This window comes from Onychomys torridus, chromosome 9 (assembly GCF_903995425.1).
Source record: "Onychomys torridus chromosome 9, mOncTor1.1, whole genome shotgun sequence".
Taxonomy (NCBI): Eukaryota; Metazoa; Chordata; class Mammalia; order Rodentia; family Cricetidae; genus Onychomys; species Onychomys torridus.
Window position 1 is genome coordinate 84,123,355 of NC_050451.1, and position 18,564 is coordinate 84,141,918.

The 18,564-nt window shown below is 34.1% G+C and overlaps 1 protein-coding gene across 1 annotated transcript in view; it reads right to left on the minus strand.

Moving 5' to 3' along the window:
• The window catches only part of Klhl1 (kelch like family member 1), a 351,846-nt gene that overhangs the window by 102,102 nt on the left and 231,180 nt on the right, over positions 1-18,564 (minus strand). Inside the window, exon 6 of the mRNA XM_036199577.1 lies at positions 13,309-13,495. Coding sequence (XP_036055470.1) covers positions 13,309-13,495 — 187 coding nt within the window. The remainder of the gene's footprint in view (positions 1-13,308; positions 13,496-18,564) is intronic.

Here is an 18,564-nt window from a genome sequence, read left to right on the forward strand (position 1 = left end):
GCTTTGATTCTCATCTTGCCTCCCCTGTATCTGGTTGATGACTCCTCACTCTACCTTTCCTCTTCCCAGTATTCTTAGTTTTGTTGCCCCCATCTATACTTCCTGCCTGGCTACTGGCCAATTAGCATTTTAATTAACCAATTCAAGAGACAAATCTTTACAGTGTACAAGAGAATTATTCCACAGCATTATACAACATATGTGTATTCAAAATCATCATGTTGTAGACCATAGGATATGAAAGTTTATTTGTCACTTTAAGATAAATTATCACTTTACATGATTTGCACTTTGAAAACACAAAATAATCATGACAAATAATTTAAAAATATCGTTTTGTTTTAATATCTCCATCTTGATAATGAATATTAAATATAACTGATAAAATAAAAAGGTAGATTATTTAATCTGCTTTTAAAAAGGAACTGCTTTTTTTGAATATTCTACATTGGATTGGATTTTTGTATATTGTATACAAATTTTGTACTAGACTCACCAAAATTGGATAAATAATGAAAATTTTTGTCTGAATGTGTCAAATGTTAGTGAATTAGACATTGTTAATGTAATTTCTGACTGTATATATTGTATATACTTATTGTATATAATTTTTCTCATATTAGTTATAACTTTTTTATTTTAGACGAAAAAGGGAAATGTGCTTGGTATATTGTGCATCCCAATAAACTTATCTGGAAGTCAGAGAACGGAACACCCACTATATTAAACAAAGAGTTTAGGCACATGCCTTTAATCCTAGCATTCAGGAGGCAGAAAGCCATCTGGATTTCTGTGAGTTCAAGGCCATGTTGGGATCAGAGGCAGGCATGGTGACACACGCCTTTAATCTCAGCACTTGAGATCTCATGTCTTTGCTTTGGAAGAACACATGCCTTTAATCCTAGGAAGTGATGGCAGGAAGCAGAAAGACATATAAGGCATGAGGAAACAGGAACTTGAGTTCATAAGGTGTGAGGACCAGGAACTAGAGGCTTTTGAGCAGTTCAGTGGGGATCCTCAGGGGTGAAGACTCAGAGGCTTTCAGTCTGAGGAAACAGGTTCAGCTGAGAAGTCATTGAGATAAAGTTTGCTGTGGCTCCTTCTGTTTCTCTGAGGTTTCACTTTTCACCACAATATCTGGCTCTGTTTTTTTTTTTTTTTTTTTTTAATTAAGACCTTTTAAGAATTATCTTACATATAACACAAATTTCTGTCATGAACATACCTTTCAAAGACATTGTTACATATTTTTCTTTACTGTATAAAACTACTAAAGTCATTTTTCATTGTATTTATTATTAGAATTTAGTTTAAATAAAAGCTAAACCTTAATAAAATCTTTGTTACGTTATACTTTTAAGATAGGGTATTCAAGCATAAAGCCCATAAAAAATTGATCAAACATTGATTTTGAAGGTAAGAGTTAATAGTAAAGAATAAATGAGTATTAATGAATTTGTACTCATAGTTCTGAAGAACTGTTAATAATTATTTAGATTATATACAATCAATTTATATATAGGATCTGCATTATGACTACAATTATTCTTCAAAGAATGAATGAAATTGTATAAAAATAATTAATAAATGAGCACCTCCACTGTTATAACAGGTGTTGTAATTTAATACATAATATAATTTTTAAAGTAAGATAGAATCGGTGTTATTTCCATTCAGATATATAGAACTCTTAAAGTCCATCAGTGTACTACAAAATTTGTGAAGCCCCTGTAATTAATAGTGAAAATACCACTGCTTAACTTTATAAACATTCAAAAATTTTGTAATAGCTGAACTAATAATAAAATAAGAAGTTCCAAAAAATTTGTGTCATAAACACATAAGCTTATGTATTGAGGAAAATAAAAAATCAAAAAAAAAAAATCAAAAGGTGATTCTCCTTGTCAAGCATTATAAAGTTTATGATTAAAATGTTTCTGACTGAAAACTAGTAATAGTGGGAAAGTTACATGTATTTTTAAATTGACATATTCTGAACTGATATCTAACCAATAAACTATGTGTGTATTTCTATAATGCTAATATTTGGACCTGTATGATAATCTAAGATTTTGTGAATTGCTTCTTTGTCAACCTTCAGCATTACTGGGGGGAGGTTATACTTTTAAGAGAAGTGGCACAATAGAAGGACGTTAGAAAACATACCCCTGGAGGGGCTATTTAGACAAATGACTTCTTTAAATGTTTTTAATTTAGTTAAACACGAGGGACATAAACCATCTTCAGCAATGCCCTGCCACCATGATGTGCTGGGTGACCAAGCTAAATGCAACAGGGCTCACCGTGGATTGAAGCCTCTCAGACTATGAAGGAGCAAAACTTTATTTCAAGTATGTTATCATTCCCACATATTTTGTTACAATGATAATAACAGACACAAATTCCATGTGATGTTTCAATGTGTGTTCATTAGGTAACCAGGTTAGGCCTATCTGGTTCCTCGTTAACTATAAAACATTAATGATGAAAACAAGCAAGTCCCTTTCTTGTAGCTTCTAGGAACGACTAACAATTTTATTCAGGTGAATCACATAACTTTCACTGAAGCAAGTCCTCACTGAGAACAGATGATATTCAAACCATGGATGAGATCTGGAGACCTATTTTCCTTGTGACCAGTGCAATTATGATAGACCATATCTGACACACTGGCACATCCAGACTGGGACACTGAGGACACTGAGGCTGGAATAGCTCTAAATCATCCAGTGTCTCCACAAGAACCTATAATGTAAGCCCCTAAATGGTCCACAGAGACTTAACTATTACTCTAAAATATCACTGCTCTGAACACAAGGAACTGAACATAAACAAGATCACAAAAAGAGGAGCAAGCAAAAGGTTTTCCCTCTTATGCTGTTAGGTATTGCCAATACCAGTCATGGTACATAAACTAAATATATAAAACAGAAGCAGACTTGCAGGTCTGTATTACACACCCCTGGATTCAACCAATTACAGATCTAATCTATTAGGGAAAAAATGGTCACAACTGTATTGAAGATGTTTTAATGATTTCTTTTTATTCTTTCTTAAATATCACATTTTAACTCTAATTTATATAGCTTTTACATACAATTAAGCACAAATAAAATATCACCATAACAGTTCTCACGTGCCATAAATGTTCCTCTCAAAGTACCTGATTCTTGTTTGGAAGGCAATATTCTATTTAACAGTCTGCCAAAAGACAACAAATTCTAGATGCAGAAACTAATGTTATCGTGAGCCCCAGTGTATTTTCTTACACAATGTCCATCACTCTCTCAGAACTCCCTAGGCTTGTCTGAAACCTACTAGATTCTTACAGCAAACCTGCAAGGCATAAAATACTTGTCCTTTTAAAATAAAGAAAATGACAGTATTGTCCCATTTGCTCTCCTGTTTATCTTGATATTATATGTTATATACAGTAAAGCAAAATGCAAAATTATCAGAAAACATATATATATATATATATATATATATATACAAATATATATATATATATTTGTATGTATAGTTCATAGTTCTTATCATATGCACATGATTACATGATTAAATACATTAAATCATTAAAACATTCTGGACAAGCTAGTGTATGCCTTTAATGCCAGCATTCAGGAGGCAGAGGCTTGTGGATCTCTATGACTTTGAGGCCAGTCCGGTCTACATAGTGATACTCTGTCTCAAAAGGAAAACAAAAACAAATAATATTTATTTCCATCCTTCAGAGAGAATATACAAAAATAATGCATCTTGAGGGCCAGAGATATGGCTCTGTGGCTAAGAGCACGTTTTGCCTCTTTTGAGGACCTAGGGTTTGATTCCCAGAACCCACATGGCAGCTCATAACAGTTGGTAACTCCAGTTCTAGGAGATCCCATGCCATCTTAAGGATACCTCAGACAGTATAAGTACACAGACACATGAAGGAAAGCCTTCATACTCATAAAGTGAAATAAATAAGCATTAAAATCCAAGGACTTAGAGGTTTCACTATACAATTATTTCTAACATAGGTAATTTTCAGAATAAAACACTATGTAATTTATTAATATGTCTGCATATATTTTCAAGATGGAAATTAATCAATATACCATTGAAGTTATGTTTTCTCACCCATTGAATTCCCAAGTAGAATCACCCAAGAGAAAGGATACAATTTTATGTCAGAAATTACTAGTGATTTAATTAGTTATAGGAATTTGAGTATAATTGCAATAAAGGTCTTAGAGTCAAGCTCAATATACTTTACCATTTCCATACGGGTATATGGTAAGCTCTTTAAGAGTTTAATAAAATATAAACCTTATTTTAGAAAATTAGAAGTACTGAATTAAAGTGATGCTAAAAGGATACTCACACACACACACACACACACATGTATATATTTATTTAATGTCAGACTGAAGAGGATGAAAATATAAATGTATCCCTATATAAGTATAGGTAGAGAGTTATAGTTACATATATGACCACATGTACACATGTGTAAAGTGTGAAACAGTAAAAATGATGTTTTAGGCCATGAAATGATACTAGTTGTTTTTTAATCTATACTATTATATAGTTTTTTTCTGAGGTTTTCATAATGTTAATGTTATCTTTATAAACACACAGACTGAAGAAAAATGTGATACTATTCTTATGATTCCAATGATGTTAGAAATAATCTAATATCAGTAAACTCATGAAAATATACCTAATAAAACATTTTGAAAAAATATTTTCCATCAAATTTTATTTAACATCTTACAAACTCACACACATATCTAATACAGTGATGGTATTATACTGTAAGCAATTACGATTTAGGTAGGAAAACTTTTGATAAATGCATTGGGAGCTTTGACTTTCTCTGCTCTGTCTTCCAGAGTCTAATAGATGACTAAGTTTGTTTTGTTCTTATCTTTTAAGTGGCAGAGCCAAGCAAGTGAGGTCTAAAATGCTGAAATAAAAAAATCTGATTTTTGAGTTGGTTAACCAACACATTTTGTACTGAAAAGATGCCAAAGAGAAAGCATGTATAATATTATTGTTGTCACTGAAAATCTTGAAAAATATATGTGTAAGAATGAAATACTTTAATCATATTTTAAATGACTTAAATATAATGTTATTTATTCATATACCTCAATTATGAAAAGTGCAAGATGACTATAACACTAAACACTGTTTTTAAAAGGTACCAAATACAGAAAGATTTAAATAATATCATCAACCAAAAACAAATACAACTTTAAAACATATCAGTAATTATTATTTCACCTTGAAGTCCGACTTTTGAAATATTTTTGACAATTGCTATATGATTTGTAATTGATGTCTTACTGAGAATGTGGAATGTTAACTCACAAATTACATAATAAAATATTAAAGGTCATCATGGTTATTGTTGAGGTATCCTTATCCTCAGTACTAGTAAACACACATACACACACACTGGGCTGCTTGCAATATTTTAGTTTATTGCTTTTATGTACTCCATTTGACCATTCTACTTTTGCAGAATTAGTATAGCCTCCTGAAATATCAGGGCTTTGGTATTTTTAGTGACATCAATGATTTGAACAGGCATTTCTCCCTGATTTTAATGATGGTTTCTCTAGAAGAATATCACCTCCCTACAAATAAATCTGAATTCAAAAGAAGAGGCACTGTTATGTCCTAGCTAGTTTATGGTTTTCACAATGAGTTACTATTAGCACTTTGTCAAAATTCATTCCAATACCTCCCATTTTTTGAAAAGGTCATAGTCTTCCAATGGTTTTATATATATGTGTATATATATATATATATATACACACACACACATATATGTATATATGAATATTTTTATCATCAACATCATCTTTCTATCCTAACAAAAGAACTTAGACTCTATATTTTTGCAGTTTAAATTGTTTATACTCGACTAGGCTTGGTAATCAGGTAATATTCACTATATGTACATTTCACATCTTGTAACACTAATTTAAACACTTTCTTTAAATATTTTATCCTAAATAAAGTTGGTAGCTCTTTGAGAAAGTAATTATAGTCACTATATACACAAGATGAAACAAGTTCCTATTTCATAGCCTGGCATACACAAAAAATGTGTACAATATGTATATCATTTTTAATGGAGTTGTACATAATTTTGTTGTTGTTGTTTTTCTTTCTTTCTTTCTTTCTTTCTTTCTTTCTTTCTTTCTTTCTTTCTTTCTTTATTTATTTATTTGGTTTTATGAGACAGGGTTTCTCTGTTTAGTTTTGTGCCTTTCCTAGAACTCACTTGGTAGCCCAGGCTGGCCTCAAACTGACAGAGATCCACCTGCCTCTGTCTCCTGAGAGCTGGGATTAAAGGCGTGCACCACCTCTGCCTGGCTAAACATTTAGCCCAGGCTGGCCTCAAACTCGTGATCCTCCTGCCACCACCTCCTTCACCAAATCCTACCAGTGGGCACCACCACAACCAGATTTAATTATTAAACAAGAAAATAGGTAAGTATAATGTTTGACTTTTTACAATATCTATGTAACTCCTATCAGGGTTGTAACAGATGATTGATCAACCCCATTATCTATGATATGAATCCTGTCAGTTAAGAAGGTGAGAAAAAACCTAGTCAAACAGTCTTGTTTAAAAGTTATTGATTTAATGTGGAATACCAAACAACCATGATAAATGGTGTATGGATCTTTAAGTGAGCCACAAAAAATAAATTCTAATTTTTGCTATATTAAAAAAAAATGATCTCTCACTCTATTACTTTTGTTTTTCTTCTATTTATTACTTTTGCCAAGTGAAATTTCAAGAAAAGTGGACACAAATTAAAACAAAATTTTTTCTTCTATTATTCTCTCATACCTTACATCCCAACAGCAGTTGCCCCTCCCTCCACTTCACCCAGCCACTGCCCCCACAATCACCCCTCTCCCCCAGATCCACTTCTCTTTTTCCCTTACAAAAGGAAATAGGAGTCCTCACAGGAATATCAACCACACATTGAACTAAAAGCTGCAATAAGATAAGGCACACCCCCTCATATCAAAGCTGGACTAGGTAATGCAGTAGGAGGAAAAGGGTCCCAATAAGAGGCAAAAGAATAAGAGAAGCCCCCCCAAACAAGAACACCAAACTACACAAACCATAACAGATATGCAGAAGACCTAGTTCAGATACAAACAGGGTCTGTGATTGTCACTTCAGTCCCTATGGCCCACAATGAGCCCTACTTAGTTGATTTTGTGGGTTCTGTTCTTGTAGTGTCCTTGACGTGGTCCTCTGGTTCTTACAATCCTTCTTCACCCTGTTCTGAAGGGTTCCACGGGCTCTGCCTTGTGTTTAGTGCTGGGTCTCTGCATCAGCTCACATCAGTTGCTGGATGAAGCCCCTCTGATGAAAATTGTACAGGTTGATCAATGGAATCCAACTGAAGATGCAGAAGTAAATCCACACTTCTGTGTACACTGATTTTTTTTTTTATAAAGAAGCCAGAAATACACAATGGGGGGAAAGGCATTCTCAACAAATAATGATGGTCTAACTAGATATCAGCATGTAGAAAAAAGCAAATAGATCCATATCTATCACCCTGCAATGTGGTGATACTTTGTTTGTGCTCTACTGTGGAATAATTCTCTTGCTCACTGTAAAGATTTGTCACTCAATCTTAGCCATTCTGACAGGTGTAAGGTGGTATCTCACATTCATTTTGATTTGCATTTCCCAGATAATTAGGGATGTTGAGCAATTCCTTAAATGTCTTTCAGCCATTTGAACTTCCTCTGTTGAGAATTCTCTGTTTAGCTCTATAGCCCATTTCTTAATTGGACTGTTGGGCATTCTGATGTCTAGTTTCTTGATTTCATTATATATTCTGGATATCAGCCCTCTGTCAGATGTGGGGTTGGTGAAGACCTTTTCCCATTCTATAGACTATCTTTTTGTCTTGTTGACCCTGTCCTTTGCTCTACAAAAGCTTCTCAGTTTCAACAGGTCCCATTGATTGATTATTTCTCTCAGTGTCTGTGCTAATGGTGTTATATTTAGAAAGTGATCTCCAGGGCCAATGAGTTCAAGAGTACTTCCTAATTTCTCTTCTATCAGGTTCAGAGTAACTGGATTTATGTTGAGGTCTTTGATCCACTTGGACTTAAGTTTTGTGCACGGTGACAGACATGGATCTATTTACAGCCTTCTACACATTGACATCCAGTTATGCCAGCACCATTTGTTGAAGATACTTTGTTTTTTCCATTGTAAATTTTTGGCTTCTTTGTCAAAAATTATATGTTCATAGGTGTGCGGGTTAATGTCAGGATCTTCAATTCGATTCCATTGGTCCACATGTCAGTTTTTATGCCAGTGCTAAGCCAAATGAATGGAAGCACATGAATTATGAACCAAAGGCTGTGAAACCCCCAGCTGGTTCGGGCCCTCTGGATAAGTGAGACAATTCAATAGCTTGAACTGTTTGGGAGGCACCCAGGCAGTGGGACTGGGACCTGTCCTTAGTGCATGAGCTGGCTGTTTGGAACCTTGGCCTTAATAGGGACACTTTGCTCAGCCTGGAAGGAGGGGACTGGACCTGCCTGTACTGAATCCACCAGGTTTAAATGAATCCCCAGGGGAGTCTTGGCCCTGCAGGACATGGGAATGGAGGGGAGGGGGGAAGGTGGGGGCGGGGGCAGGAGGACAGGGGAACCCATGGCTGATGTGTAAAATTAAAACACAAATATAATAATAATAATAATATAATAATAATAATAACAATAATAATAAAGATTTTTCACTCAAAATTGGTCCAATAAAATGATATTTGGCTAGGAGGAAGTGTAGGTGAGGCTACCAAACTAAAAATGCTGGGAAGAGGAAAGGTCGAGTTAGGAGTCATGAGCCAGAAACGGAGTAAGCAAGATGAGAATGTCACACTGAGAAAAGATACCAAGCCATGTGGCTACACATAGATAAGGATTACAGGTTAATTTAAGTGTAAGAGCTAGTTAGTGATAAGCTTGAGTTACCGGCTGAGCATTCATAAATAATAGTATGCCTCCATGTCAATTATTTGGGAAGAAGCTGCTGGGTATTTGGGAACAGGGAGGCAGGAGAAAAACTTCCACCTACAGTGCTCTAACAAAATCACAGGGTGGAGTTAGCCACTAGTAACCATAGAGGCCAAACGGTGGTGGCACACACCTTTATCCTGAGCACTTGGAATGAGGAAGCAGAAAGATCAGGAGTTCAAGGCCACTGTGGGCTATACAAGATTGAACCAGTCTAAAAGAGAAACAGAGCTAGGCAGTGGTGTCTCACACCTTTGTTCCTAGTATTTGGGAGGCACACATCTTTAATCCCAGAATTAGGGAGGTGGAGACAGGATCCTCTTCAGTCTGAGCATTTGGTATAGGTAAGAAGTCTCTGTATTATCTGACTCCTTTACTTCTCTCGATCTTTCAGCATTCACGCCAATATCTAACTCTAGTTTTTCATTATTAAAACCAATTAGAATTCATGCTACACCTGCACAAAATTCAAGTCCAAGTGGATCAAAGACCTCAGCATAAAACCAGATACTGTTTTTTTGTTTGTTTGTTTGTTCTCCTAAAAAAAAATCACTGGTTCTCTTCTAATAGAAGAGTAATTGGTGAATAGCCTGGAATGCACTGGCATAGGAGACTACTTCTTAAACAGAACACAGATAGTGCAACATCAAGAGCCATAATCAATAAATGGGACCTCATGAAACTGAATGGCTTCTGTGAGGCAAAAGACACTATCAGGAGAACAAAAGAGCATGCTAGGAATGGGAAAAAATTTTTGCTAACTTAACACAAGAAAGAGGGCTCATATCCAAGATATATAAAGAACTCAAGAAACTATATATCAACAAACCAAATAATCCAATTTAAAAAAAGGGGTGACAATCAAAACAGAGAATTCCCAACAGAGGAATCTCAAATGGCTCAGAAAAGCTTAAAGAAATGTTCAACATCCTTAGCCACCAGGAAGATGCAAATCAAGAGTATTTTGTGATTTCACCTTACCTGGGTCAAAAAGGCTAAAATCAAAAACACAAGTGACAGTTCATGCTGGAGAGGATGTGGAGCAAAAGGAACACTCTTCCATTGCTTGTGGGGGTGTAAACTCATACAGCCACTATGTAATTCAATATAGCAGTTCCTCAGAAAATTGAGAACTGATCTGCCTTAAGTCCCAGCTATACCACTCTAAGTCCTATACCCAAAGAACTTTCCATCCTACCACAAGGATACTTGCTCATTTGAGTTCATAGCAGCTTTATTTACAATATCCAGAAACTGGAAACAACCTAGCTGTCCCTCAACTGAAGAATGGATTTTAAAAATGTGGTATATTTATATAGTGGAGTACTGCTCAGCTGTTAAAAATAATGACATCATGAAATTTGCAAGCAAATGGATGGAACTAGAAAAATCATTCTGACTCAGGTAACCCAGAAAGACAAATATGATATGTACTCACTTATAAGTGGATATTGGTTGTTAAGTAAAGAATAATCCACCCAGAGAACTAAGCAAGAAGGAGAGCTCAAGGTGAGTATGCATTGATGTCTTTGGGGAAACAGAATAGATTTTGCAGGTTAACTGGGGGCAGGTGGAGATGGGAACAGGAGAGCTAAGGCAAGGGGATGGGTAGAGGGAGAGATGACGGGAGTTTGGGGAATGGCATTTGCCTGAACTGCCCGTCTTTTATAACCAGACAAGGCTTCCAGCAGTGGACTGAGACATCAACCCAACCACAAAACATTTAACATACAATACCATCTGCCTGCAAGATGTGATGTGATAATGGTGGCACAGAACTTGTGGGAGTGGCCAACCAATGACTGATCCAAGGAAAGGGTACCCATGACTAATGCTGCCTGGATGTCCAGGAACCAGAGGCATGATAGCCCAGAGGTCCAGGATTAAACCAAACATGACTGGCACACAAAAAAAAGTCAATGAAATGTCTTCTAATGATATTCTCCTATACTCAGAGATTGGTGCCCAAAACAAAAATCTTAGTAACTATTTACATATTGCACAAGCTAATAAGGTATAGAGAGCATGTTATGCAGCAGAAGCATACTTTAAATCCTAGGAATTTCTCTAGAGGTGTCCTATTTGACCTTCAAATCCATTGAAGTAGGGTTTCCAGAAGTTTCTATTATACAAAACAAATATTCTTTGATTTTTTTTTTCTGTATCTGCTACCTGTATCTGTACACTGTAAATCCTCTATGACTAAGGTATAATATGAATCCTTAAACTTTATTTTATGAAATAACTTCCCGTTCAATGTATTGCTGATTTAATCAGGAATATTCTGTGGCATTACATATTTTCATAGATACACACACACATACACACACACACACACACACACCACACACACACACTCCTTTTACTGAAATAGATTTTTTCCCATAATATAACCTAATTATATATTTTCCATACTCTGCTCCTCCTAATTCTTCCCCACATTCTTTCACATCCAGATCCATTGTTCCATGCCTAGTTCATAGTAGTTTTAATCCCATTTTTTAAGAAAGCTTTGTTTTCATGGTATCCCCACTCTCTGTCTTTCACATACTTTCTGTCTCCTCTGATGATGGCAATGATAGATGAGAATAGCAGCATGTAATGATATTTTGTTGAGTCACTTCTTTTGCTACAGTTTGATTTTATTTTATATTTTTTTAGAACTGTAGATATAAGTATTACTCCAGGTCTCTGGATAATCTGGAATCAGGTTCTTGATCTCCAAGCACTATCAGGTAGTATAGGTTACACCTCTTGGGATGAGCCTTAAGTCAAACCAGTTGTTGCTCAGTTACTCCCACAGCTTTGTGTTATCATTGCTCTAGCACGTCACACAGGGAAGACAACATTGTCGAACAGAGGGTTTGGCTGGCATATTGTTTAAGTTTCTCGTTTGGGAGCATGCAGAGTACCTGTGCCAAAGTTGTTACCATGGCCAGATAAGTATAATAATATCTGAATGGTTGTTACTAATTCTAAAAAAAAGAAGAAAAAGAAAATTAAGATGCCTGGGAAAGTTTATTACCTAAAGGATTTCTTCAGTTTAGAATGACTACTTTCTGTATAGAAAAGTTTATAATCATACAAACAATTTAACTCAACAGACTCCGTATTATCATATATTTTATGTTTTAGAAACTGTATTAAGTGACAGTATCCACCAATTACAATGCCATTGGCTTTAAAGAAATCAGGAAATGTATATATATATATATATATATATATATAGATAGATAGATAGATAGATAGATATAGATATAGATATAGATATAGATATATATGTATATATAAAACAGTAAAGTTTTACTTAAATTTTTGTTCTGAACTGGAAAACAAAAATTACATAGAGATCATTGCAATGCCATTAACTATTCTGCAGTAATCAGTCATATAGTATCATATATTAAGCAGCTAAAAATTCAGGTTAGTACCTACTTCTTTTTTTAATATCATGATATTTTAGTAACATTGATTTATTATTTAATGTTCACAACATTTGTTTTCTGATAAATATTACCCTTCGAAGATTTGCAACTATAATTGAACATACATTTTTTCATGTGGAATATAGCATTTTTAAAGAGCAAATGAGAATAATTTAGCAGAGTATATGTGATGCCAAGGATCTGGCTTTAGCACTGTGTGTGTGTGTGTGTGTGTGTGTGTGTGTGTGTGTGTGTGCATGTTTTGTGTGTAAGCTAAAGCACGAAAGAGAACAGATATTCATATTCATCACAATTTTACAAAAAACTACAAACCAAATTCTTTACATGCACCTATTTTAAAAAAAGAACTATTGAGACACATAATTAAATTCCAAATTTATGACATTCAATATACTAATTTGTTCTTCTATATCCATTTTTCTGTTGTCAGTGTGAGACTCTCAGCTCCACAAAGACAGAGCTACTTTGTTGTTGCACTCCCAGAGGACCTATCCTATTGTACTGTGTTTCTCTGTCATAAAACTGAAGTATCACTGCAATATATTCAACACATAATTCTTGTTTTCCAAGCAGATGTTTTAAATCCTGTTTTTATTTCATAAATAATTAACCGAAATTAATATAACATGTAAAGACATATAAGAAACAACTACAAATAACAGTTTTAATGTTTCCCTTAATTTTTAAATATGTTATTTTTAACAAAACTGTGTGTACATATTGTTAGGTTATATCAATTGCATTATTCAAATGGATTCATGGAACAACAAAGGGTGTGGTTTAATGTAGATCTAGAATCACATACCTTTGTTATTGTCCATTCCCCCCACAGCATAGAGAGTTCCAACTGTAGATTTTCTGGGCTTAGTTCTTGGGCTTTGCATTAAAGTTCTTCTTTCTGGCAATAGATGGTATTTCATTGCTTCCAGAATCAGTTTTTGACACTCCAAATCATTCTTAAACAGTGCATGGTTTTCAAGGTCAGCAAGTATCTGGGAATAATACACAGTTACTGTTAATGCTATTTTCTAAATTAGTGAGTATGTGTGTTGATGATAAAAGCTTAGTTCCTATGCATCACTCTTAACTTTGGAAAACAGGATAGCAATGTCTTACTAGATAATAAAAATTATAAATAAAATAATCAAATGTATTTGCTAACTTTCCTACTTTTCCTAAGAAATCTAGACACTGTAACCAAAATATTTAAATGTGAATTTGGCTTAGGTCAATAAGTTGGCTCACTGTATAAGTTTAACAGTCTTCCAAATTTGATATATTTGTAAAAGGTCATTTATTCTAAAATGATTGAATCTAATACTATTGACTTAAAGTGGCTTTTAACTAATTAAGATGTATTAATTTCAGTTTAAAATAATTCTGTGTTCACATTTTTATTAAATATGAAGATAATCATAAGAGTATTTTTAAAAGGTCAGGTTAATTTGTTAAGATTTACGCTTTAAAAACTGTATATTATATTTTTGGTATGAGCCTAGCTTGTCTGGGGAAGGTGGGAAGTGAATTGGAGGAAGGGAACAAGGGGAAACTGTGGTTGGTATGTAAAAATAAAATTAAAAAAAAACTTTCAGGGTTGGGGATTTAGCTCAGTGATAGAGTGCTTGCCTAGCAAGCACAAGGCTCTGTGTTTGATCCTCAACTCCACAAAAATAAATAAATAAATAAATAAATAATAAATAAATAAATAAATAAATAAATAAAGGAAGGAAGAAAGGAAGAAAGAAAGAAAGAAAGAAAAGTAAAAAAAATGTATATTAGTGGCACTGCTACTTTAATGGGTAAAATTAACGTAATAGCTTATGATAATCACAATATGGCTTAAACTACTTTCAATAAATGATAAGTTCTACTGCCAGTTTCTTGCAGTTTTTTTTTAGTGTAGCATATGTAAAAAGGACTTCTGTTTGCAGGAATATAATTTCCAAGTCTAGATGAAAATAAGAGACTGGTTAGTCACAATTCATTAGTAACTTTATTTTTAATTAGAAAAATATTATATATATATATATATATTAATGTGCTTTTAATTTCTTTAGTTAATAAAATATATTAAAATAAATAGTGTATATGACATAATTTAATTGTTAACTAATTATTACAGCTTGTTTAAAAAGTAAATATGGATTCATACATGAATGGACAAAATTTTTGATCACATATTTGCTTGATTATTGGTTTCAGCATTGTTGACAACACTAATAATGATCATTTTCACCACTTCACATATGCAGATACTTCTTTAGACTATTAAATCATCTTATATATTATAATAATTGAACAAGAGAAACACTCAGATTTATGTTTCTTATAACAGTCTTATTAAAGTATATGTAGTCTAGTTAATATTAAAAGTAAGAAAGTATTTATAATACAATTATTTGCATTACACAGAATTACACAGAGTTTTTTTTTTTTTTTAAAAGATTTATTTATTTATTATGTACACAGAAGAGGGTGCCAGATCTCATTACAGATGGCTGTGAGCCACCATGTGGTTGATGGGAATTGAACTCAGGACCTCTGGAAGAGCAGTCAGTGCTCTTAAGCTCTGAGCCATCTCTCCAGCCCACAGAATTTTCTTAAAATATCATAAATTGCTCCTCCTCCCCATCACCAACCACCACCACCTCCACCCCCACCCCGGCACCAGCAACCACCTGAGAAGAATACTAAGAGCAATGGGGGGGAGGGGAGGAGATCAAGTAACATATAAAGGCAGACCTATCAGAATTATACCTGACTTCTCACTGGAAACTATTAAAGCCAGATCCTGGACAGACATTCTACAGACACTAAGAAACCACAGATATCATCCCAGACTACTATACCCAACATTCAATTACCATCGATGGAAAAAACAAGATACTCCATGGCAAAACCAGATTTAAATATTACATATCCACAAATCCAGCCCTACAGAAGGTACTAGAAGGAAAACTGCAACTGAAGGAAGTTAGCTGCAATCTCCAAAACATAGACAATAGATAAACTCACATCAGCAAATCACAAAGAAGAGAAACATATATACACACTACCACCACCACCACCAATAAAACCAAAATAAGAATTAACCTTCACTGGTCATTAGTATCTCTTAATATCAATTGACTCAATTTGCCTATAAAAAGACACAGGCTAACAGAATGGACATGAAAACTGGACATATCCTTCTGCTGCACACAAGAAACACACCTCAACCTCAAAGACAGACATTACCTCAGAGTAAAGTGTTGGCAAAAGATTCTCCAATCAATGAGACTTAAGAAGCAAGCTGGTGTAGCTATCCTAATAGCTAACAAAATAGACTTCAAAGTAAAATTAATCAAAAAAAGATGAGGAAGGACATTTTATATTCATCAAAAGGAAAATCAATCAAAATAAAGTCTCAATTCCGAACATTTATGCCCAAAATACAAGGGTGTCTATATTTGTAAAAGAAACATTACTGAAGATTAAATCACACATCCAACTCCATAAACTAAGAGTAGTAGATGTGAACACCCTATTCTCACAACTAGACTGGTCTGCCAGACAGAATCTTAACAGAGAAATAAGGGAACTAACAGATGTTATGACTCAAATGGACCCAACAGACACCTATAGAACATTTCACCCAAACACACAAAAAAATAAACCTTCTTCTCAGAAACTCATGCAACCTTCTCTAAAATTGACCACATGTTTGGTAATGAAGCAAATATCATCAGATTAAAAAAATGGAATAATCCCCTGTATCTTATCAGATCACCATAGCTTAATGTTAGAATTCAATAACACAAATTACAGAAAGCCTACAAACTCATGGAACCTGAGAAATGATAACTGAACCATCACTGGCTCAAGGAAAAAATAAAGAAATTAAAGACTTCCTAGAATTCACTGAAAATAAATGCACAACATCTACAAACTTATGGGACATCACAAAAGCAGTGCTAAGAGGAAGGAAGCTTCATAGCACTAAATGCCCACATAAAGAAAATGGAAAAACCTCACAATGGTGACTTAACAGTACACCTGAAATCTGTAGAACAAAATGAAGCAAACTCACCCAAGAGGTTTAGATGATGGCAATAATAAAATTGAGGACTGAAATCAATAAAATAGAAACAAAGAGAACAATACAAGAATCAATAAAACAGAGTTGGATTTTTGAGAAATAAACAAGATAGACACACTTTTATTCAAAATAAACCGAAAAGAAGAGAGAGAATATCCAAATTATCAACATCAAAAATGAAAAGGAGGATATAATAACAGACATGGAGGAAATTCAGAGAGTCATTAGGTCATACTTCAAAAACCTGTACTCCACAAAATTCAAAAATGTAAAAGAAATGACAATTTTCTGGGTAAATACCATATACCAAAATAACTCAAGGTCAGATAAACAATTTAAATAGACCAATAACCATTAATGAAATTGAAGCAATCATTATACTCAAAAAAAAAAAAAAAAAAGCCCAGGACAAGATGATTTCAGTGCAGAATTCTAGAGAATTTCAAAGAAGAACTAATACCAATACTCCTGAAATTGATCCAAACAATAGAAACAGAAGGAACACTGTCAACCTCTTTTTATGAGGCTAAAATTACCTAATACCCAAACCACATAAAGATACAAGCAGGAAAGAGAATTACAGACCAATCTCCCTTTTGAACATTGATGCAAAAATACTCAATAAAATATTGACAAACAGACTCCAAGAACACATCAAAAAATTATCCACCATGATCAAGTAGGCTTCATCCCAGAAATGCAAGGTTGTTTCAACACACAACATATGAAAGTCTGTCAATGTAATACACCATATAAACAAACTGAATGAAAACCAAAAAACACACAATCATTTCACTAGATGCTGAAAAGGCCTTTGACAAAATCCAACACCCCTTTGTGATAAAAGTTCTTGGAGAGATCAGGAATACAGGGAACATACGTAAACATAATAAAGGCAATTTACAGCAAGCCAGCAGCCAACATCAAATTAAATGGAGAGAAACTCAAAGCAATTCCACTAAAAAACAGGAAAAATGCAAGGATGTCTACTCTCTCCATATCTACTCAATATAGTACTCAAAGTTGTAACTAGAGCAATAAGACAACAAAAGGAGATCAAGGGAACACAAATTGGAAAGTCCAACTTTAAATATTTGAAGATGATATGATAGTATAAATAAATAACCCCAAAAATTCTGCCAAGGAATTCTTACAGTTGATAAATATCTTCAGTAATATGGCAGAATACAAAGATAACTAAAAAATCAGTAGCCATCCTATATACAAATGATAAACAGGCTGAGAAAAAAATTAGAGAACATATCACTCTTTACAATAGCTACAAATAACAAAATATTCAAACAAGTGAAAAACCTGGTGAACAAGAACTTTTAATCTTTGAAGGAAGCAATTGAAGAAGATATCAGAAAATGTGAGGACCTCCCATGCTCTTGGATAGATACAGTCAACATAGTAAAAATGGTGATCTTACCAAAAGCAATCCATAGATGCAATGCTATCCCCATCAAAATTCCAAGACATTGTTTATAGACCTTGAAAGTACAATACTCAACTTCATATAGAAAAACTAAAATCCCAGGGTATCAAAAACAATCCTTCCTATAAAATAGAGGAACTTCTGGAGGCATCACCATCCCTGACTTCAAGCTCTACTTTAGAGAGTCATGAAAAGGACTTGGTATTGGCATAAAAACAGACATGTGGATTAATGGAATCAAATTGAAGACCCTGACAGTCCAAATGGATCAAAGACATCAACATAAATCCAGTTATACTGAACCTGATAGAAGAGAGTGGAAAGTATCCTTGAAAGGATTGGCACAGGAGACCACTTCTTATTAAATATAAAACCAATAGCACAGACACTGAGAGCAACAATTAATAAATGGGACCTGCTGAAACTGAGAAGCTTCTGTAAGGTAAAGACACTATAAATAAGAGAAAATGACAGCTCTCAAATGTCTAAAAGACATAAAGGAAGTGTTCAATATCCTTAGTCATCAGGGAAATGTAAATCAAAAT